The following is a 22,268-nucleotide window of genomic DNA, read 5'->3' as shown; positions in this document are numbered from 1 at the left end:
CCCTGGGTTTATGATTTGCGCAAATATTTACCATGCACTTTGCGCCGAAAATGCAAACAAACAAAGAATTGATGATGCATCATTGTGACTACAGAGTTCAAAGACACGGTTATTGCAGATTCAAAATGTTAATAAAATTTGTACAATGCGCTGCTCGGAATTGCCGCACAATAAATGACTCAATAACATTAAATGCATGAAAGCGTGCGCAGGAGTGGAAAAAGGCAACGATCACGGAAAGGATGAAAAACGCACACGAATATCACCGCTAGTGTCCTAGTGGTATCGGACGAACGTTTAACCGCCGCATTATTACGACGTAAACGCGCCGGCCAAACACAATTAAGAATCCAATTTAGTTTATGGCTGTTTAATACACTTTTGTCTTGAGATTGCGAACCGTAGGCAACCCAATGCGCAGTCTGGCATGACACCGCGTGATAAAACTACAAACTACCGCCATCTTTCGCTGCAAAACACCTTAAAACAACATTAACACAAAGTAAAACAATGCAAATCAATATTAGAATGCTATTTATTGACTGTTGATTTATCATCCATTAGTAGCACTCTCAATCAGTGTCAATTGTAGTCGTAATAATTGTTGCGAGACGAGGAATAATATTTAGCGTCGACTGCATAAACATTTTACACCGGCCGGGTTTTCAATGGACATTACAAAGTCAATAAATCCCAAAATGATGTTTTCTAGTTATAGCCCCGGCGAATTAGCAATGCGCCGCGCATAATTTCCATGTTTTGCTATAACGCTTCTCGCACATAAATTATCATCATGGACGACATTCGTGGCGCGCGCGCGTGTTTCAATCAATAATCAATTAATCGAATAAAGATTCGTATTATATTACCTCCCACGTAGCGGGCTATATTCATCCGGCGCAGGGATGCAATCGCGGCGGCGGTAATGGAGCGAAATGAGCGTTCGCATTCCATTATCCATTAGAAATTGCACCAATTTCGCCAGCGCTATTAACTGCGCTTGTAATAAACGGCACTGACTCGATGTTAATCATTCGAATGATATTTTGTTCGCGCATAATTCAGTATGTGCAACATAGAAATTGTGTGTGCGGCGTGCGTTGGAATATTTGGCATTGTGTTGAATTATAATTAAATGCAAATATAAACAATTATGCGCGATTAATTGAATTCCGACTGTGTTTAAATGACATTTTTGCTATTAATTTACTGCACGTGCGGATATAATAAAGGTGTAAATGTAGACGAAAATTAAAGATAAGATATAAGATAAATACGGGGTGGTTAATTATGAATGCAACGGGCGCATTTCACGCGTCGTAGAATCTAACTAATGGATGAGCAATGAGACGCCAGAAAAGGTGAAACTATACTCGTACTGTGTGTTGTGGACGACATGTGTAGGTAGTGTTGTAATGTCGAATTCTTTGGGGTTTCGATGGTTTGTTGCCGTTACGTGGTTAAATTTACGCTAGACAGCACATAACGTCGTATTTTACTTGAAATTCTTGCAAGAGGACACGTGCGGTGCACAGAGAAACAAAAAACAAGTTATTTTATAAAACAACGATTTTTGTGACAATTATTGCGGTTTGTTTCGTTTATTATATAAAAACTATAAGTAGAAGTCGTTATTTTGAGGTTAGACACATATTGTTTTGTTTTTGTATATAGATGGCGCTGTTTTATAATTCATAACACAATATAAGTTAATCTCAATATTTTAACCTACAATCAAAACAAAAATTTATGTAAAAATTTCTTAAAGAAACAAAAAACTCGTCATTTTACAAAACAACCATTTTTGGTGACAATTATTACTGTTTGTTTAATTTATTCTATAAAAAAAACCACAACTATGACTAGAAGTTGTAATTTAGAGGTTAAAAACATAATTTTTTGTTTTCATGCGTAGATGGCGCTGTTATATAAATCATAACACAACATAACTTAATCTTCAATTTTTAAAGCACAATCTTATGCAAGAAATTTTCGTGAAGTGAAATTTGCATTCAGTGATGTTCAAAGATGTTAGAAATGCACGAAACGGGACGTCGCGCACTCAAACGGATGTTTAGTCCACCTTACAAGTATCGCATATCCGGCGGCACGTGCTGAACTGTGACGTGTGCCATGTACGAGTTCAAAGGAAGTGGGCATGCAAAATGCAATGCAGCGGGTACAACACCCCGAAGGCGTTTACCTTGTTTCCTACCTTTCGCGCCGGCAACGCGCCGGAGAGATTCTCGAGTGATGCACTCCGTTCAAAGTCCGTTAAAATTACATGCGACTGCATACTTGATCACGACTGCGGGTGTAGCAGTGTTAGATTCAAATAATAATATCCCCACCGGATGGGGCCAGCGCTACAAGAGGGTGAGATATACCTAACCTAGTGGCGGGAAAAGGAGCGCACTTCCGATTAAAAGACGGACGCCAAGAAACGAAGCGCGACCCCTTCGCGCAACAGATGGTCAAAATCACCGGAACGTAACCGAAGTCGGCACGAGGCACGCGTCTGGACTCTATCGAAGTGTTCATCAACGGATAGACTGCAGCGAGGCATATCGAGACTAATAAAATCCATCAAAAGTTTATCGCATTAATTGATCAGAAAAACGCGTCTGGTATCGAGCTGGCAAACAACTAGTATATTAATGATGATATTAACTTCAGGAATCAATAGAAGACCAGAGCATCAATATCCAATTTATGTTGATGGTCTTGATGCAGGAGGGAAACTAATAAAGGCCAGCAAAGTGTTGTGGTAGAAAATTGCAGCGTTAAATTGAATTACGTATCAATTCGCACCCCTTTTCTGCGAAGATTAATCTCTACGGTCTAGTAATGTGACAACCTCACAAACACAAGAAATAATTACAATCCTGACAGGATAAATACAGCAAAAAGTAATTATTTGTTCAGTTGACAAGTTATGACGGATTATTGTGTTAAACATTAATTGATTTTATGAATTTTATGAACGGAAGCATCAAGTTTTATTTCTTGGCACATTAAAATAAATTCCGGTCTATGATTATCAAAACTGGATTTTTTGGTGCGGGCTGTAATTAAATTCATTAAGATTAGTTGGCGGACAGACGTGGTTCAAGGCGTTACGTAATTTCGAGACGGAGACGTTACACGCATAAATATGAGGAAATTAAAAATATAAGAGTCAAGTGCAACATCCGACTTCCTTTCTGTAAAAGGTTTCAAAAGCATTCCGCTGACGTACCTCTCGCAGCATGACTCTTCCTCTCCGAGTTCGGCGCATAAATAATCACCAGAAATCACTTTAATAAAACATGCATTAATCACAATAACGTCGGGAACTCCGTGGTTGATTCTGTGGGTGGCGTGTAACTTATGGCTTGCCACTAGAGATTTGATTAGGAGTAGGAGATGCCTAGACGTGATAGAAATATAAATGCGATTTAAATATGAAAGGCTGTATCTTTGAAAAGTGAGTTTCAAACTGTTTGGCCGGAAAATATTTGGTCTGAACTAGGCAGTGATGAGTACACTAATTAATTACTCGTGAAATGCGCGCAGAACAAAGCAGGGTTTTGTGTTGAGTTAAGTTCTTCATTTAACTGTGCAAATACTTGTATTATATTTGAACAAATTTATTCATTTCGTACTAACTAGTTTCAGTTAGTAAATACGAGTGCTAGTCGAGTTGGCACGAAATATGACAACACTAAACTGAATTTCACGTGATACAGTCGCCGATGCCAAGTTTTTTCATGCGCTGACGTGGTAATTGCGATTTTAAACGTGTAATTCACAAAAGATTTTTTTAAATTTTAACAAGTACGTAAAATATGACTTTTTAATATTATAATTTTATATTCCGGCAAAAATTCGTACATTTTGTTTTAAATTAATTATTTATTACGAGAATTTAATATAATTTTGTTATTAAAGTGAAATTATTATTTTTTCATTTTATTTAAATGAAATGAAAATTATCATTTCTAAATAAACTTTAGCGTCATCTCGATTTATATTATATAACTATAACTATGATTAATTCTCCACATTAACTTTTATCCCTTGTTTTACACCCTTTTAGTTAAAATTTTAAAACAAAAAGTAGTCTATGTTATTCTCCATAGTCAAAAATACTTCTATACCAAAATTTATCAAAATTGACTTAGTTGTTTATGCGTAAAAGCGTTACAAACAAACAAAGAAAGCCAAACTTGCATGTATATTATTAGTTATTATATACAGATTCATCACATGATTAATTTAAGTATACTTTGTGTTAGTTTAATGCCAAAATGCATTTATTTAATAGATTTGCAACAGTTTTCAACTAATATTTTGATTTTTCTGTTTATATGCCAAAAACAACATGAATAATAAAAACCATCTACTAAACACCTGAAAGCAATACATTAGTTGCACAAGTAACGTTGCACTTGTAAAAACTCATGCCAAATTTAACCGTGAGCTTTGAACGTGGCTTTGAGCCTCAAAACATACCAACACGCTATTTTCACGCGCAATCTGCCACAAATTTAGGCTCCTCTGATGCGTATTGTATTGTAGGCGGTCCAAAGCAGGTCCGACGTTTAAAAATAAATCGCAAGCATCTCAAGCGTCCCAAGGATCGCTCATATTCGTCAGGTTTCGAGACGACGCTGCTGAATTTTGATACAGTCGCTGGTCGCACTAACGCGACCGCAGCGTGCGCTCTAGAGGTAATAGTAGGTAGGTAGATATCGTGTAACAATGCAAACAACGCGTGGATAACAAAGGATACAAATGACGGGGGACGAATGCGCACGTAAGGAACGTAAACTATTCGCGAGCCAAAAAGTTAACTTGGCGCGCGTTCAGTGCTGTACTTACCAACACTTAGCCGAAATAAATTTAGCCGAATTATTGCGAATGTCATGTTTTATTAGATCAAACTGTTGCAATCGCATGGCATGCACTTGGAACGATTCCTAACCTCACTCGAGCGCCACTTGGGTGACTCGATGCCAAAAGTGTCAAAATACAACACTGATGACGGACAGATACAGACGCAGACACAACAGAAGAGCGAAATGGTAAATTATGCTCCTGTTTTATGCGCTGTGTGCTCACGTTAAATCTCATTTGGCTGCTAAAGAGCAACATTAGTGCCGCCTTCTCTCTCCGGGCGTCAGTCTCGATCCCATTATGTTGCAATAAGACTTATTGCCGACGAGCGACGTTCGAACAACTTGCTCGACACGTTCGTGTGTTGTTACTTTACGCGTTCAACATCATGCAGATCTGCATCGAATCCATCCCGAAAAGTTGTGTACGAATTAGTGAAGCTTGACATTCACGCGTGTATACGAGCGACGAATCGAGAGATTAAAAGCTTCGGCATCCACCATGCGGATAGTAACTCAAAACTCCGAAATGCTCCGAAACTATCTCGCCGCGTAGTAAAAGGAAACTCGCAAACACCGAACGCGTCTGATTATAACAATGGCGACGCAATGCCGAAGCGGAAACACGAGAGGAGCGAGAATGTTAATCGCCATTTATATTCGCTGCAAAATTCACACTTGAATGTTACCTCAACCTCGACACGTACTCGCAAATGTGACTTATTGTTGACGAACTTGTATTTCAATAGTCCGACGAAATTTAAAACTTTTCGTTTCGCTTCCACCTGAAAATCAGTATTGAAACAAAAGAACTTGAAATGCGTTGAATTACCATGTAGTTCTCGAAGCAAGTAAAGTGGTAATATTTAAGTTGATTCTTCATGCGTACAGAATAAGAAGTGTAAGGAAAATAATAGAGAAAACTCGGATGCGGCCAGCGTGGATGATATACAAGATGGCCGAGATTCCTGTGCCATGCGCACTCGAGCAAAACAGAATAATTCCGAATTTCTAAAAAGAAATTATTATGGTCAAGTATTGTGCAGTATATACTGACCACACGCACATAAATACACTCGGGAATTGCGTGCGGCATGCAAAATATACCATACCTAATGCATTTTTAAATTTTCAGTTAATTATAATTATTGTGTTGTGCATTATTCATAATATAAGCAAACACAAGGTTTATTCAATCCACCAAAATTATTTTATTGTATGCAACCCATTTAACATATGAATTGTCCTAGTCTGTTCAAAATGTAGAACATAACATCCACCAGTTTGGATGTGGCTGATTTGGGCAAGCTTTAAGAATGTGAACACTCGAATTAACTGGCTCACATGCCCCTTTGACTCGGCCAGGATTGTATGGTAACATTGGCGCGCTTATTACAATATTGGGACTTGTGCCAAAAGTGATTTCGCGTAATTTCTAAATTGAGCGGCGAACGAGGATTATTTTGGGTCCAGCGAACCTACACACATGCAAAGCGACAGTGTGTGAATGTATGTGTTGCGAGTATATTTCGTAAACCCGAAACGGAATCCTAAACTTTCCAATACAATGGCTATAATAACGTTAAACGACGCATGCAAATCACGAAATTGGAAATTTGACAAATTTATCGTTCTCACTTAGAAGAAAGATTTATGAGTAGCCAATTAGTTTTCATGTAGTTTTCTTATTTATGACAATTTTTGAATTAGAATTTGAGCTCATCTTCATATGTAGTCGTCTAAAAGTCTAAACTAAAGTCTAAAACACCAACAGATGTGCATTGTGAACACTGCATAATGCACCGGTGAATATGGCGAAATAGTTATGCTATTACGAGCGGTTCCGAATAACCCTTTGGAAATATGTAAATCGCGCACGAGGGCTGGGGCGTATTGCCGACTTCCGGCGCTCTCAGCGAAGAACGCCGAGATGCGCACGGCCGGCAAACAACAATGACGACCAAAACGTACCGCATAAAAGCACAACGAGCTCCCCGCACACACCGACGCATTTCAGTATTAAATTTCCGTTTTACCGGGCGCGTGTATATGTATGTGTTTATGTTACACTCGCTTGCTGACCGTTCATTCTTGGGAACTGCTACGAGTTCCCACAAAACAAGTAAATCACCACTCACTCACCTCTGCGAATGCAGACCGACACAGGCAAAGGATATAAAATGTAACGCTTTGTGCACATGATTTATTTGCATTTCAAGTTGACGTTTTATGCATGGGGACCAAAATATTTTTTAACTTTTCATCGCCGCACATCAGCGGACGCATCATTCACAAAATTACCGACTGAAATCAAAGGGTGTAGCGTTGTAATAAACATAGATTAACATTGTTTCAAAAGTTGACCAATTAATTAGCGAATTTTGGATTTAATGTTTGTTCGGGGGCTAGTTAGCGTTACATTTCACTTTGTAAATAGGCAACACAACATACAAACTACGCACACAAATCATAATGAGCTCATGAATAATTTTAGCAACTTTAAAATCTAGTTTAAAACCACATGTTTAATTTGTTTGGTTTTGTATTTTAGGAACTGTAAACTGCAAATCTTGATTTGAAAGTGCCGTGTCGACGATTGAGAAATGGCGCACAGGACGAAGTAATCCTGATTGGTGACCCCTGAGGCGTCGAAGGACGAAGACGGATTGGAAGTTAAGTGGTTCTACAACGAGAACGAGCAAATCCACCCAATGGAGGCCAGCGCAGCAACCGCAAGCGCTCGGTTCGTTCAAGGATCATCGATCCGCTACCAGGCATCCACAGATCCAACCACGATGTTCCGCGCACTCCGGCCTACGGGCATCACGCCGGAACCTCCGGTGATTACAGCGCAAGATCACCAGCTCTGTCAACGAGGACACCGCCACGAAGAAGATGATTATTTACGGTTAGTATGGATGTATTGGCGCTCACCTGCCGAGCGTTGATAACGAGATGTGCTGATGTGCAAAGTTGATTCCACCTTTGGGAAACATGTCGGACGAGGCGAATGTATTTCCTATTGCAAAGTGCACACCGCGCAGCGTGGCATGAAAGCGCATCACGAGGATTTCACTTTTTAAACTTTTCAATTTGCATTTACCAAAGTCGTTTCAGCATGCAAGAATTCCATAAATTCAACAGATTTATTTTTGCGCTTCACGCTATTGTGCGCATGTTAATCGCTTCACTTAGAATGTTATCAGTTGTTTATATTGTTTTAATCGACTTGTGGCCGGTTGTTTGAAGCGTTTTTACCGATTGTTTGTGGAAAACAATTCGTGATGCGCGCGTGTTGCTTGTGTTTCGCCACAGCACGCGTCTGCTTCGCATCGCTGCTCTTCCACAAAGGCGATGAGTCAAAAGAATACAAGAATACTTCCTTTACAGTGGCGTATGGTATATTATTCTTTTAAATTGCAGATAAATTGAGTACAAGTTCGTTAAAACTTATTGTGTCCACAATTCACCGTTAGAAACATATTGTTCAATTATTTTACTTTGATATGATACATTTCCAGACCCTGCTGATGAGTTCCAGTTCATTCACATGGACGAGGATGATAAAGTTCTCTGTATGGCAAATGGCGTCTATCCGGAACCCGAATTGATCATAACCATAATCACCAGGTACTTTACTAACCCTACTTTATTGAAAAATAAAATTAATTTAATAATTTCTAGTAATGACACCAAAGGAAACTCCAAAGACACTGACGGTGATGGTATTCCTGATCATAAGGATGATGACGATGACAATGATGGTATACCCGATGCCCAGGACGACGACGATGACAACGACGGTATTCCTGACGTGAAAGATGCAGATCACGACACAGACGGCGATGGAATTCCTGATAAGAATGACGATGATGACGACAATGACGGAATACCTGATGCTAAGGATCGTGATGATGATAACGATGGTATTCCTGACGCGCAGGATAAAGACCACGACTCTGACGGTGATGGAATCCCCGATCACATTGACACTGACGATGATAACGATGGTACTCCTGATGCTAAAGATAAGGACCATGATACTGATGGTGATGGTATACCTGATCACAAGGATAATGACGATGATAATGATGGTGTCCCGGATGCAATGGATAAAGATCATGATACTGACGGTGATGGTATCCCTGACCATTTGGACGATGATGATGATAATGATGGTGTACCCGATAATAAAGATGACGACGATGATGGTGATGGTATCCCTGATAGTAAAGATAAAGATCATGCTTCCAATGCTGGAGCAACTGAGCAAATGGCAGTTAAAGATACCGACGGAGATGGTATTCCTGATCATCTAGATCCCGATGATGATAACGATGGAATACCAGATGATAAGGATAATGATGATGATAACGATGGTATCCCTGACGCGGAAGATGAAGATCATGATTCTGATGGCGATGGAATTCCTGACCATTTGGACGATGATGATGATAATGATGGTATACCTGATGATCAAGACGACGATGATGATGGTGATGGTATTCCTGATACTGAAGATGAAGACCACCCGGATAATACTAGTGATGATGACGACGATGAAGATGAATTCATCAAGGTTCAAAACGATGATAAAACCTTCAACCTCACCAGGATCCTCAGCTATAAAAAGACCGAAATGTCTGGTGATACGAAAATTATCTGCGAGATGTACATCCCTGGTACCACATACAGGGAGAAGAAATACGTGTATGTTTATTCAGGTAAATAATGAAATTTGATTAGATTTAGTTTTATCAGAAACATTCATGATTCTCCTATGCCGCCATCTTGTTTTTCATACTCTTCATATACATTAATGCATAATGCTCCAGGCATCATCTCCACAACCACAGAAACTCAAATTCAGTCTGAGTTCGATTATGATAGCGTCTTTACGACTCTCGCAACCGAAACGGATGATACCGATGATGATGATGATGATGATGACGATGATGATGATAGCCAGGAAGGTTAGAACGCAAGCGCATCGATTACCCACCAAATGCATTTAGCGACTAACGAATTGTGCGAACAGTTTAACAATTAACATCACGTCACTACTCTCGTACACCCGATATGACAGCCGATAGAGATTACAAGATGAAGTCAGATTGATTTGAGTGTTTGTGCATTGTGGCCTCGTGTGTCATCACTCCATGCATGTCTCATTATTCATTACAATTGTAAATCAATGCTTTAATATTTTAAAATCTTTACTTTCAGGTAATGGCAGCTGGAAACAATTACCAAGCATCACAATGCTGTTGATGACGTTCTTCTTCGTGTTGATGGATGCGTACTGATTGATATTTACACATCATTCATTTTAAATCTATTTATTTTTGTTGTTTTTCTCGATTTTGAGACATTCATCACGCGTAAATGAAATGTGAAGAGATGGAAATTACTAAAATTGTAAATTTGTACATGTAACTAATAGTTAACGACGAAATATTCTTGTACATTTTGTAAATACGAAAAAATGAATTTAATGTGTATATACGAGGTAAATATCTACACGAATACCAAATATGAATACCAAAGTTGACGAGGAATGATTGTAATAACTGTTCGCGTTAATGCAGAAGCGTTTTTTGTAAATACTAATGTAAAATCTTGTACAATTTGAATTCTGTTATGTAATTTTTAAACGATTAATCCGTAAGCGAGACATCTAGTTCTTATATTTGCGATTTCATATTTTATTTTTTAACTAACTTGCATCATCAAACTAACTTGCATCATCACCAATAACTTAATTAATTTTAAAGATTATTAACTTTTGTTATAAGTGAAAATATACTAGTCCTGATTACAAAATACAAGTTTTTGTCATTATTTTTGACATTGTCACATCCTCATGGCTAAAAATCATTTAAAAACATTCTTTTGGTCAAAATCACTACAAAATCCTAAATTTATTCATCCTGCAACCAGTTTTACTCATTGTTTATAGTGGACATCACCTAACATCGTGATATCCGTTTTAGATTGCTCTTCAAAATTTTCCGTGCTGTAAGTATAAATTAATTTCAATTACATGTATATTAATAAAATAAATAATAAGTTTTCAAGTGGCATATTTTCAGCTGATTAATAGACCACTTTTAGATTCGCACGAATTCACTTATCATATAAATGTTTTGTTAAAACTGCAAGCATGGTTTGTTTTTATCAAGCCTCGAGTGAACCCGACGTACTTATTGCTGATACAATACAGAGCGCGAATACGAACATCGGAACCGTAAACACTTATGCTCCACACGCTGATAACACACGCTCTTTTTTTGCATTCTTTACTGCCGCTACTCTTTCCAAATAAATTGATGAGTGACGCTGCTCGAATTGTCACATCATGATCATCGCATCAGCGGACATGATGTTGGTTTCCCGGTCAATTCGCTTAGCTATTTGCCTTGTGGTGTGTGTAGGTTTACTTGAACAAGGTGTTCATGTAAATGCCAAACCGTTCGAAACAAAGGCCTCGCAATGTGGTTATCAGGTATTTAATTAGTTGTAGTTTAATTTAAATCAATTCTAATTGATGTTAATTAACTTTAAGAGTTGTAACAAAGCTCGTACGGATGCTTTGAACGTCCATTTGGTTCCTCATTCGCACGATGATGTCGGTTGGCTCAAAACGGTTGATCAATACTTTACCGGAAGTACGTAAAAATGTTTTTAACTTAAACAAATTATATTAATACTTTTATTTTGTTGATATTAGCAAAAACCAATATTCAACGGGCTAATGTAAACGCAATTATATCATCCGTGGTGCTTGCATTAAAAGAAAATCCCGAACGTCGGTTCATTCAAGTCGAAACCGCGTTCTTCCATCAATGGTGGTCGGAGCAAAATGATGCCACCAAGAAAACCGTGCATGAATTGGTCGAAAATGGCCAACTGCAGTTTACTGGAGGTGCTTGGAGTATGAACGATGAAGCTGCTGTTCATTATCAAGCTGTAATCGATCAGTTTACGTTTGGTTTGAAGTTTTTGAATGAAACATTCGGTGAATGTGCTCGCCCGATGGTCGGGTGGCAAATTGATCCGTTCGGTCACAGCAGCGAAATGGCTTCCATTTTTGCGCATATGGGTTACGATGGTGTGTTCTTTGCTCGTGTCGATTGGAGGGACAAAATGGAGAGACTCAATAATAAAAAGGCTGAGATGATATGGCAAGGCAGTAATAAGTTAGGCAAGCAAATTTACATATACACAATTTATATACGTGTATGTGAATGTTTGTTAAAACTGTTTTTATGATTATAGGTGCCTCGTCAAACATTTTCACTTCGCTGCTTTACAACCACTACAGTGCACCAAGTGGCTTTTGCTTTGATGTTTTATGCCAGGAAGATCCGATTGTCACTGATGAACGCAACAGCGAATACAATTTCAAATCGAAAGTAGAAAACTTCAACAATTTCATTCGGTCCCAAGCTTCCCATTACAAAACAAACAACATTATTATTACAATGGGTGATGATTTCAACTATCAGGACGCTGTTTCTTACTATAGAAACATGGATAAACTGATTGAGTAATTATATTCGTATTTATCGTCTGTAAAATAAAATTTAATTTTTTTTTTGTTTTTTTTACAGAGGTTTCAAGCTATGGCCACAAAAATTCCGTGATCAAGACATTAACCTGTTCTACTCCACACCGGCTTGTTACGTGAAAGCAGTCAACGATGCTGTTAACTCCAACGATATTGAATTACCATTGGAAACCTATGATTTCTTCCCGTACGCTAGCGATTACAATTCCTACTGGTCAGGTTATTACACTTCTCGTCCGGCGTCCAAACGCTCCGAAAAATCATCGAGTAACTTGCTTCAAATCCACAAACAATTGGCGACTTTCACACGAAACGCCGGCGAAGACGAAATCGTTCAAATGCAAAAATCGGTTGGTATTATGCAGCATCACGACGCCATTACTGGTACGGAAAAACAACATGTCGCTAATGACTACGCAAGGATTATGGATGAAGCTTTCAAGGATAGTGAAATGAAAATTAATGGATACATTTCGTAAGTTTTAAGTTGAACACAAATCATTATTACAACATTTTAAATGTGTGTTATTTTATAGAAAACTACTGAGTAGCAATTCTTCACAGCAAATTTCATTAAATTTGAAGCAGTGCTTACTGAAAAACGAAACAATTTGCGCTGAAAGCACTTCTGACACGTTCACAGTTGTTGTTTACAATCCTCTCGTCCACAAAACAAAGTACCCTGTGAGATTCCCAGTGAATTCATTGAATTTTGCTATCACTGGACCAAATGGTAAACTTTTACATTTTAAACACTTTTGTAAATCACATTATCATAATGATTTTCTTAATTTATTTAGATGAAAGCGTCAATTACCAAATCAGTGACAGCATTGCATATGAAGAAGGAAAAGAAAATGGTAACCAGTACGAGTTGACTTTCATTGCTGAGTTAGACGCGTTGGGATTAAAAGTTTATAACGTGAAGAAATCATCGACTGTTGGTTATGAAATGGATAAACCAACCACCGATGCATGCAAATGCAAATTAGGAGGAATTGTAATTATTAATTTAAAAACTCATCTATTGATGTTTTACTTAATTAAAACTATTTCAGGCTAGGGGTGTTAATATTGATTCGTCAACTGGTCTTTTGGAGTCCGTTACAATTAATGGTAAAGAACTGAAGGTGCGTCAAGAATTGCTTTACTACCTGAGTGCTCAGGGCGACAATTCTGAGTTTTCGAAACGTTCCTCCGGAGCATACATTTTCAGAAATTTGAATGGTACTGTTGCACAACAAATGTCTGATAAGGTGGAATTTACAACGTACAAAGGAGAAATTTACGATGAAATTCATCAGGTGTTTGGCGATTGGGCCAAACAAACGATAAGAGTTTACCACGATGAGGGTGTTAATGATAACATTGAGTTCGAGTGGTATGTTGGGCCTATTCCTGTCGAGTAAGTATATACAAATACTTTATCTGCTTTTTTATAGTGGTTAATTTTGTAAATTCGTTGTTTTGCAGTGATGAGCAAGGAAAAGAAGTGATTTCTCGCTTCACTACCGAGTTAGAAACTGGTAGAGATTTCTATACCGATTCAAATGGCAGGGAGATGATCCACAGAATTCGAGATTTCCGTCCAACATATACCTACACCAATGAGGAGCCCATTGCTGGAAATTATCATCCTGTAACCGCTCAGATTACCATTACGGATGGAACTACAAGACTCAGTGTTTTGAATGATCGGTCACAGGGTGGCACTAGTTTAGAATCTGGACAAGTGGAAGTAATGGTAAGGAATATTAATGTATAGCTTAACTAATGTTAAAAATGTAAATGTGAGTGTGTTTGTGTCGCTTTCACGTAAAAACTAGTCAATCAATTTTGATTCATTTCGGTATATCGATATTTTTGACTTAGGAAAAACAATTAGACTACTTTTTTCGCAAAATATAACTTGTAGGGTGTCAAATATCGGATGAGAGTTGGTGCTAGGTTATGTTATTTGACAGTTGATTGAGAAAGTAGGCAACCATATAGCAAATACATACCTTACTACCTTATAAATAACATGAATTTCAATGATAGTGAACAAAATTAAGTTAAAATTTACTTACAACAACATTTTTAGATGAGTTTATACGAAATTTGACGAAATAGTTAGAATTTTTTAATTTTTACACAAATAAAAACTGATACTTAATCAAGCATTAATATTTAAACAAATAGGTTCATCGCCGAATGTTGAGAGATGATGCATTTGGAGTTGGTGAGGCCTTAAACGAAAAGGATGGCGATCAAGGTTTGAAGGTACGCGGACGCCATTACCTGACCATAACTACACCAGAAACACAAATCATTGAACGTCGTTTGGCCAATCGCATTTCTATGGAACCCTGGGTATTCTTTGACAGCACATCTGACGTTTCAAATTTAAGTCTGAAGAAAGAGGTATGTTACTAACATAAACATACTTAACCCAACTTAGCCTTACTTTTGCTTATTGCTTTTACAGTTTACTGCACTTAAACAAACATCTAATTCAGTAGATGAAGTTGTCAAGCTATTAACCCTGGAACCAATTTTGGGTCATAAAAGTACTCTTCTCATTCGTTTGGAAAACTTCTGTGATTGGGATGACAAAAAGCAAGTTACTGTAAACCTTGAGGTAAAACATAAACTCAATAAAAGTGAATTAGAAATATAATACAATCAATTAATTTCAGGACTTTTTCGTTAACTTTGACATCATGACGTTGGAAGAAGTAAACTTGGCTGGAAACATCCTTAAAGACAGACTGGCTTGGAATCAATATCCATCTGTCAAGACTTCAAACATTAAAGATTCGTTTGAAGTGACTTTGAAACCGTTTGAAATTAAAACGTTTAAAGCCATTGTTAATTATAAGTCATCTTTGAATTGATTTGTATGACCGATAAGACTTCTATTGTGAAAATTAAATCAATTTAACTTGACAAAACGGAATTTTATTTTTTTCATCGATTTTTATCTTATCTATTCATCTAGAGATGTTTTAAGTATCGCATGTTAATTGTGGTGTAATTCACCGCCTAATAATACAATAACCAATTTGATATCTTATCTATGGATTTCATTTCGAGGATAACTGTTGGCAAGTTTGTGATCTATTTCATGATCATGCGTATGCGTTTCGCATATTTGGAGCACACCTCAACCATGTCGCTCCAAACGAATTTTTTGTGTCTTTTAATCACACTTTGTGCTTTTCAACTTAATATTGAAGCCAAGCCATTGGATACTACTTCAGCAACACAATGTGGCTATCAGGTAGATAATTATATTAATCATAACCATTTTTTATACTAATTTGTTTGTTTAGAGTTGTAATAGAGTACAAGAAGACGCTTTGAATGTTCACGTTGTATCGCACTCGCACGATGACGTCGGATGGCTTAAAACCGTCGAGCAATACTACGATGGATGTATGTATTACACAATTACCATTAATAGTTATTAATATAGGTTATGTTTTATCAAAACAGCAAACAGAGAAGCTCAGTATGCGAATGTAAGCGAAATTATATCATCGGTTATTGACGCTTTGCAAGCCAATCCGGAACGTCGTTTCATTCAAGTGGAATCGTTCTTTTTCCATAGATGGTGGACGCAGCAAAATGAAGAGACCAAACAGATTGTGCACAAATTAGTCGAAAATGGCCAGTTTGAGTTCACAGGCGGTGCTTGGAGTATGAATGATGAAGCTGCAGCTGATTTTCATTCAATTATCGATCAATTCACTTTTGGTTTGAAGTATGTTATTTCCCAACATTACAAAACATATTTTTACTGATTTATCTATTGATAGGTTTTTGAATGACACATTCGGTACTTGTGGGCAACCAAAAATCGGATGGCAAATTGATCCGTTTGGTCACAGCAGTGAAATGGCGTCCATTTTCGCCCAGATGGGTTATGATGGGTTATTCTTCCCACGTATTGACTATAGAGACAAAAATAATCGATTGAATGATCAAAAACTTGAAATGATTTGGCAAGGCAGTCAGAGTCTTGCAGATGAATCCAATATTTTCACTTCTATTATGTTTAATCATTACAACGCACCCGAGGGTTTTTGTTTTGATGTTACCTGTCATGATGATGATATAATCACCGAAGAAGGCCAGGCGGATTATAATTATGAAACAAAAGTGAAGAAATACGCTAAGGTCATTACCGATGCTGCAACACATTACAAAACCAATCATTTATTGGTGCCAATGGGAGGTGATTTCAATTACATGGATGCAACGAAATATTTTGGAAATTTGGACGCTTTGATCAAGTATAATACTTATTTATCTACACTTTAGTGATTAGAATAATCTAATACTTAAACTTAAACCTTTTTAGAGGATTTACGGTTTTCCCACAAACATTCAATAAGAAACCCATCAATATCTTCTACTCGACGCCATCTTGTTATGTCAAAGCAGTGAATGAGGCAATTAATGCTGAGAATATTGAATTACCAAAAGAAGAAAAGGATTTCTTCCCATATGCAACTGATTCTCAAACCTTCTGGACCGGTTATTTCTCATCCAGGCCAACATCAAAACGATTTGCTAAAGAGGCACTGAATTTCTTACAAGTGCACAAACAATTGGCGACATTTTCGCAAGCAACGAACGAGAGTGAATTGTTCATGATGCAGAATGCTGTTGGAATCATGCAACATCACGACGCCATTACCGGTACGGAACAACAACATGTCGCCAATGACTACGCTAGGATTCTTCATGAAGCGTTCCTGGACAGTGGCTCGAAAATAAACGAACATATTTCGTAAGTACTTTTATGATAATTGCTGCAAATAGAAACAAAAACATTATTTTATTATAGGAAGTTATTAAGCAAAGATGCATCTAAACCAGTCCAGTTAAATTTGAACCAATGCCTTCTGAAAAATGTCAGTATTTGCACCGAAACTAGCCACACACAATTTGCTGTAGTGCTCTACAATCCAGCATCAACGCCAATCAAATATCCAGCAAAAATTCCAGTTGATAACTTGGATTTAATAATAACAGCTGCAAATGGTAACTACTTCAATATCCTTGTGATTATTACAACATTTCTTTTGATATTTCAGGCGAAAATGTCAAGTATCAAGCAGTGCCTAGCATTGCGTATGTAGAAGGTGTCTCCATGAAGTACGAATTGACTTTCATCGCAGATTTACCCCCAATGGGAATGAAAGTATATCATTTCAAACCCGCCGATGTTGTTACTTTCCTCTTAGACGCAGACGTATCAGAAGATAGGTTTAAATTAGGTGGAGAACGAACTAGTGCCATTCTTGACCAATCCACGGGACTTCTAGAGTCTGTGAGAATTAACAACATTTCTGCCAAAATAAAACAAGAATTGATGTATTACAACAGTATGCAAAACAGCGGGCGTAATTCCGGAGCATATGTGTTTAGAAACGACGGTGATGCAGTGGCTATTAACCAAGATGGCGCCGAAGTGACCACGTACAAAGGAGACATTTTTGATGAGGTGCATCAAGTGTACAGTGATTGGGCGAAACAAGTCATCAGGATTTACAAAGATCCCGAATTGGCTGATCATGTTGAGTTTGATTGGCTGGTTGGACCCATTCCTATTGAGTAAGTGTCTAAAACAAGCAAACTAACTTATATTCAGCGTAATTGATTGATTTTTTGCAGTAATAAGCAAGGAAAAGAGGTTATCACTCGTTTTACATCTGATTTCGAAACCGGTGCGGATTTCTACACAGATTCTAATGGTAGAGATTTGATGCATCGAGTGCGCGAGGAAAAATCGGAGAAAATTTCGGGGAAATTACTTCCCTGTCACATCAGAAATAGCCATTTCGAATGGACAGGAACGTATGGCTGTTCTCAATGATCGTCCTCAAGGTGGTTCAAGTGTGCAATCAGGTCAAATTGAACTGATGGTAAAAATATTATACTTTTAAATGTTTTAAATTGATTTCAATGTTAATTATGTATTTACTTTAGGTTCACCGACTTACACTCAGAGATGATTATTGGGGCGTTGGAGAAATTCTAAACGAAACAGAAAATGGCGTCGGCTTGAAAGTTCGTGGCAGTCATTTCTTGACACTTACTCATGATGAGGACCAGAATGCGGAACGTTACTTGGCTAACAAAATCGCATTTGCTCCTTGGATGTTCTTCGATAAACACATTAAATTGTCAGCGATCAATTCTGATATAACTTCGGAAGTATGTAGAAGCACTGAAATTAAGACTTAGTTGTTACAACTGTCTCACTATTTACATTTTAGTTCATTGGATTGAATGAACCTTTGCCGGAAAGCACTCGAGTATTGACTTTGGAGCCTGTTGCAGAAGAAGAAAATACTGTTTTGCTACGTTTAGAGAACTTCTTGCCTTCTGATATTGGTGAAACACAAACTGTGAATGTCAAAGTAAGTATTTTCTATAAAAAAAACCTAAACAAAGAAACTAAACATGTCTATAAACATAATTGATGAAATTTCTTTCAGAATTTGTTCGTACATTTTGAAATTCTGAGCTTGGAAGAGATGAACCTTGCTGGCAATGCACGTAAACAAGATTCGCAGAGATTAAACTGGTATAACTACGCTTCCCCAAATGAGTCAACCGAAAACTCTCTGGACATTACCCTGAAACCGATGCAGATTAAAACTTTTATCGCTCGTGTTAAATACGTTAACTAAAGTTATGTCATGATACCAATTGCTTTCTTCTTTGCTTCACACAACATTTAATGTTATATATAATTGTTTCAAATATAACTCTATGATAAAATCTTCAATTCAGAATTAAAAATAAATAATTAAACGCATGAATTAATAAAATCTGTACCCTCCTTGAAATTGTTAACAAATTGCAATAATATTGTATATCATTAGTTAAAAATAGAGTGGAATATCCACTAAGATTGAGTTTGTATATATGTTTGTGTTAAAATGCATTTTATAAATGCAAAAGATTGATAGTAGCCCCAGCTAAAACCTGCCATAGCACTAGGGTGCCATGAAACCATCCGGAGGATTTTTCCCCGCTGCGAGCCAGTAACCACTCATTCTTGTGCCTGAAATGAAATCAAAATCGTCTTTCTGCTCCGGATAAAGACGCCATTCTTTTGATAGCGTTTGTCGTAAGCTGCCACGCGGAACGGAATGATTTCCAATGAAAATACAAGCCAGGCGCCATCTTTAAAAACACGCCCGCCATGCATGACATCATATAGATTACCATCAAGACTTGCTTCCTTTCCATCTGGATGCGGCACGCCGGCTGGATCACGCCCAACTATGTAAAGTTAGCACCGGCGTTTCGCCCGGGCACCGCGTGCCATTGCGCGCTTCAGTAGGACCCGCATACATCATCGGACTGGGAGAAAAATAGCTAAGACAGTTGATTGTGCGTCCAGTAGACCTTCATCCGCTGACCTTGGCTTGATGTTGTTGCATGCGTTCTGGCGGTGAGGACATCGTCGTCTTTCACCCGGCCACCCAGTGGATGCAAGGTAGCACCGGACGCTTAAATCCGCGTTCTTGAAGTTGTCGTTTGGTGTCACGGCGGTAACCTTACGCCCACCCATTGTGGGTGGGTTGCGTAGTTTGGAACCTGAAACACAGCATCGGCGCGCATTACTTGTAAACTTCGCACGGAGTTCATTGGGCGTCATAGCGATACTCATCTAAACCATCATTTGCTGCGAATACGATGGAGGACTTCCGAGATCACCTCCAGCTAACTTCGTCGCCAGTTCCATGATTAGTTTGATATGCGGATGATTCTTATTAGTGGTGCCGAATTGGCCCGAGCGCGGCGCTCTTCCCTTCACGGTAATTTGTTCTGCAAGCTGGGTTTGCGAAGAATAGCCACGCACCAAATGCCACCCGTTGTAATACAAGGAAATGCCCGAGGTTTTCGTTCAAGCGTTCCTTTGTCCTCTGCTGTGCAAGGTAATACTATTGGTATGCTTTTGATTGATGGCGTTTTGCCGTTGAGTTGCGAAGTGAAATTAAGGAGGGTTTGCAAAATTCGTTTTCTCATGAAGCCTTTGGTGGTGGTAACCTTAATACCTTAAGAAACAAAAATTTACAAATTATGAAAGAAAAACAATTGTATTGTTTGTTTTTGTAAATTAATTCAAAATTGAAAAAGCAAAACGAAAAATGTTCCCATTTGCATTATTTGTGAAATTGTATGAATAGCAATTAAATTTTTATGTACTAATCTGTTGCCAACGACGCAAACTGATAAGAGTTATGAAAACGTGCGTACGGCGCTCGAGTATGCTCAATGTCGTATCAACTTTCATGTGAAGTGCAGTGATTTTACGCAAGCAAATGACATCACCAAATAACTAGGTAAATTAAGCATAAAGTGTAAGTATTGCTGAAAATATTAAACAATCAGGTTACCATAGTGAATAAAAAAACATAAAGCAACATTTAAAGTGTCAATACTGACTCTATGTTGTGATATGAACATAAACTTTGCAGTTATGTATATAATTCTAAAGAAAAACATGAAAATTTCACTTACTTGGACCCATTGCAGATCAATCAAGTTAATATCGATTCCAGGCAAGGAAGCAGCCCCTCCTCTAGCAGCAGCCAATCTTTCTTCAGGAACAATCAACTCCTCCACCACATCCTGATTAATAACTTCCTTTGGAATAATCCCATTCTCCTGCAACATCTCCACCACTTGCAGCATGCTTTCCTCCACTGTCAAAGACACTGTTTTGACAACAAGCTCAGGATGTTCTGGGGTCTCATAAGGTTGGTCTATTCCAGTAAAACCCTTGATGTCACCCTTCCTTGCCTTTACATACAACAACCCCTTGGTGTCTCTCTGTTCACACACTTCAAGTGGTGTCAACAAACACCTCAAAAATGGCAGATCTGATTCCCTGTGAATAATCCTAGCCAAATCCCTATCTTCAGCAAATGGAGATATGAAACAGCAGAGGCAAATCTGCCCAGCATCAGCAAACAACTTAGCTACTTCTGCTACCCTCCTGATGTTTTCTTCTCTGTCCTGTTTGGAAAAACTAAGATCTTTATTCAGACCTGTCCTCATGTTGTCACCATCAAGACCATAGACAGGAATTCCATGTGATACTAAATATGCTTCCAACTCAAAAGCAATTGATGTCTTGCCAGCTCCAGATAAACCTGTAAACCAAACTGTGCATCCTCTGAAACCTCGGAGATGTCCCAGGATTTGACCGCGTTTTGCTCTGGATACATGATGTTTCTGTTCTGTTACATTAGTTGCCACTTGCATTGAAGTTCTTTGCTTCTTGTAGATTTCATGTGTGCTCGTCATTTTAATACTGATTTTCGGCAGTTATTCCCTGATAATAAAATAAAAGTTAGTATTTCAGTAAAACAAAAACGAAAGATTAACAAATCAATAAAAGGTCGTTAAATATGCTATCGTGTACGTGTAAATAGCGCTTACCGAAAGATATAATATATCAACGCTGATGATAATCCTGGCTATACGAACACGTAAGTTGTAGTATTTCGAAGAATTGGGTTAAATATAATTGTACAAACAGTTAATAATTTACTGTTGTATATTTCGTGTCGTGTTTTCGGGTGTTGGGTGGGAATTTCACGTTCATGTACCGCGGAAACGAAATGTAGCGCAAACGCAAATGTTTCCCCACTTCTTGACCAGTCATGGACTTTCAACCAATTACAACACAAGCGAAATGCATTTTTGCATTTTATAACTTGTTGATATTCAAGCTGTGTATGTTTATGATGCATTCACATATATTATTGCATCAGATATGTAAATATCAAACAGTAAATACAAATTAC

The 22,268-nt window shown here is 37.9% G+C and overlaps 3 protein-coding genes and 1 pseudogene across 3 annotated transcripts; 3 read left to right on the top strand and 1 right to left on the bottom strand.

Annotated features, from left to right (window-relative positions):
- Positions 1-7,722: 7,722 nt before the first annotated feature.
- Positions 7,723-10,705, top strand: LOC135802265 (serine-aspartate repeat-containing protein F-like). The gene is made up of 5 exons (XM_065315827.1): positions 7,723-7,785; positions 8,399-8,507; positions 8,562-9,601; positions 9,713-9,850; positions 10,104-10,705. Exons 1-5 carry the CDS (start codon positions 7,773-7,775, stop codon positions 10,181-10,183), a joined length of 1,380 nt encoding a protein of 459 aa, XP_065171899.1. The 5' UTR covers positions 7,723-7,772; the 3' UTR covers positions 10,184-10,705.
- A 444-nt stretch (positions 10,706-11,149) lies between these two features.
- Positions 11,150-15,380, top strand: LOC135802249 (lysosomal alpha-mannosidase-like). The gene is made up of 12 exons (XM_065315799.1): positions 11,150-11,382; positions 11,443-11,545; positions 11,608-12,081; positions 12,156-12,426; positions 12,491-12,922; positions 12,984-13,180; positions 13,248-13,447; positions 13,506-13,852; positions 13,921-14,191; positions 14,629-14,850; positions 14,915-15,067; positions 15,126-15,380. The coding sequence occupies exons 1-12, from the start codon at positions 11,236-11,238 to the stop codon at positions 15,321-15,323; spliced, it is 3,015 nt and encodes a 1,004-aa protein (XP_065171871.1). The 5' UTR covers positions 11,150-11,235; the 3' UTR covers positions 15,324-15,380.
- A 125-nt stretch (positions 15,381-15,505) lies between these two features.
- Positions 15,506-19,261, top strand: LOC135802336 (lysosomal alpha-mannosidase-like). The gene is made up of 11 exons (XM_065315899.1): positions 15,506-15,709; positions 15,762-15,864; positions 15,925-16,192; positions 16,248-16,724; positions 16,793-17,224; positions 17,282-17,478; positions 17,532-18,051; positions 18,112-18,362; positions 18,427-18,654; positions 18,717-18,860; positions 18,939-19,261. The coding sequence occupies exons 1-8, from the start codon at positions 15,506-15,508 to the stop codon at positions 18,311-18,313; spliced, it is 2,403 nt and encodes an 800-aa protein (XP_065171971.1). The 3' UTR covers positions 18,314-18,362; positions 18,427-18,654; positions 18,717-18,860; positions 18,939-19,261.
- Positions 19,262-19,442: 181 nt separating this feature from the next.
- Positions 19,443-22,146, bottom strand: LOC135802280 (bifunctional 3'-phosphoadenosine 5'-phosphosulfate synthase-like; annotated as a pseudogene).
- Positions 22,147-22,268: the final 122 nt, after the last annotated feature.

Source organism: Atheta coriaria, unplaced genomic scaffold (genome assembly GCF_025399875.1).
Source record: "Atheta coriaria isolate IRGN ID8LTWV9N9 unplaced genomic scaffold, Caltech_Dcor_3.1 hic_scaffold_16_pilon, whole genome shotgun sequence".
Taxonomy (NCBI): Eukaryota; Metazoa; Arthropoda; class Insecta; order Coleoptera; family Staphylinidae; genus Dalotia; species Dalotia coriaria.
This window is presented reverse-complemented; position numbering and strand designations above follow the sequence as displayed.

Bases quoted from the DNA above. Each gene is read 5' to 3' on its own strand.
- LOC135802249 (XM_065315799.1), top strand. From the start codon at position 11,236: ATGATCATCGCATCAGCGGACATGATGTTGGTTTCCCGGTCAATTCGC. The intron at 13,853-13,920 runs GTAAGTATATAC...GTTGTTTTGCAG, and splicing joins GTTGGGCCTATTCCTGTCGA to TGATGAGCAAGGAAAAGAAG. The intron at 14,192-14,628 runs GTAAGGAATATT...TTAAACAAATAG, and splicing joins CTGGACAAGTGGAAGTAATG to GTTCATCGCCGAATGTTGAG.
- LOC135802265 (XM_065315827.1), top strand. The intron at 8,508-8,561 runs GTACTTTACTAA...AATAATTTCTAG, and splicing joins ATCATAACCATAATCACCAG to TAATGACACCAAAGGAAACT. The intron at 9,602-9,712 runs GTAAATAATGAA...ATAATGCTCCAG, and splicing joins ATACGTGTATGTTTATTCAG to GCATCATCTCCACAACCACA.
- LOC135802336 (XM_065315899.1), top strand. From the start codon at position 15,506: ATGGATTTCATTTCGAGGATAACTGTTGGCAAGTTTGTGATCTATTTC. The intron at 15,865-15,924 runs GTATGTATTACA...TTATCAAAACAG, and splicing joins CGAGCAATACTACGATGGAT to CAAACAGAGAAGCTCAGTAT. The intron at 17,479-17,531 runs GTAACTACTTCA...TTGATATTTCAG, and splicing joins AATAATAACAGCTGCAAATG to GCGAAAATGTCAAGTATCAA.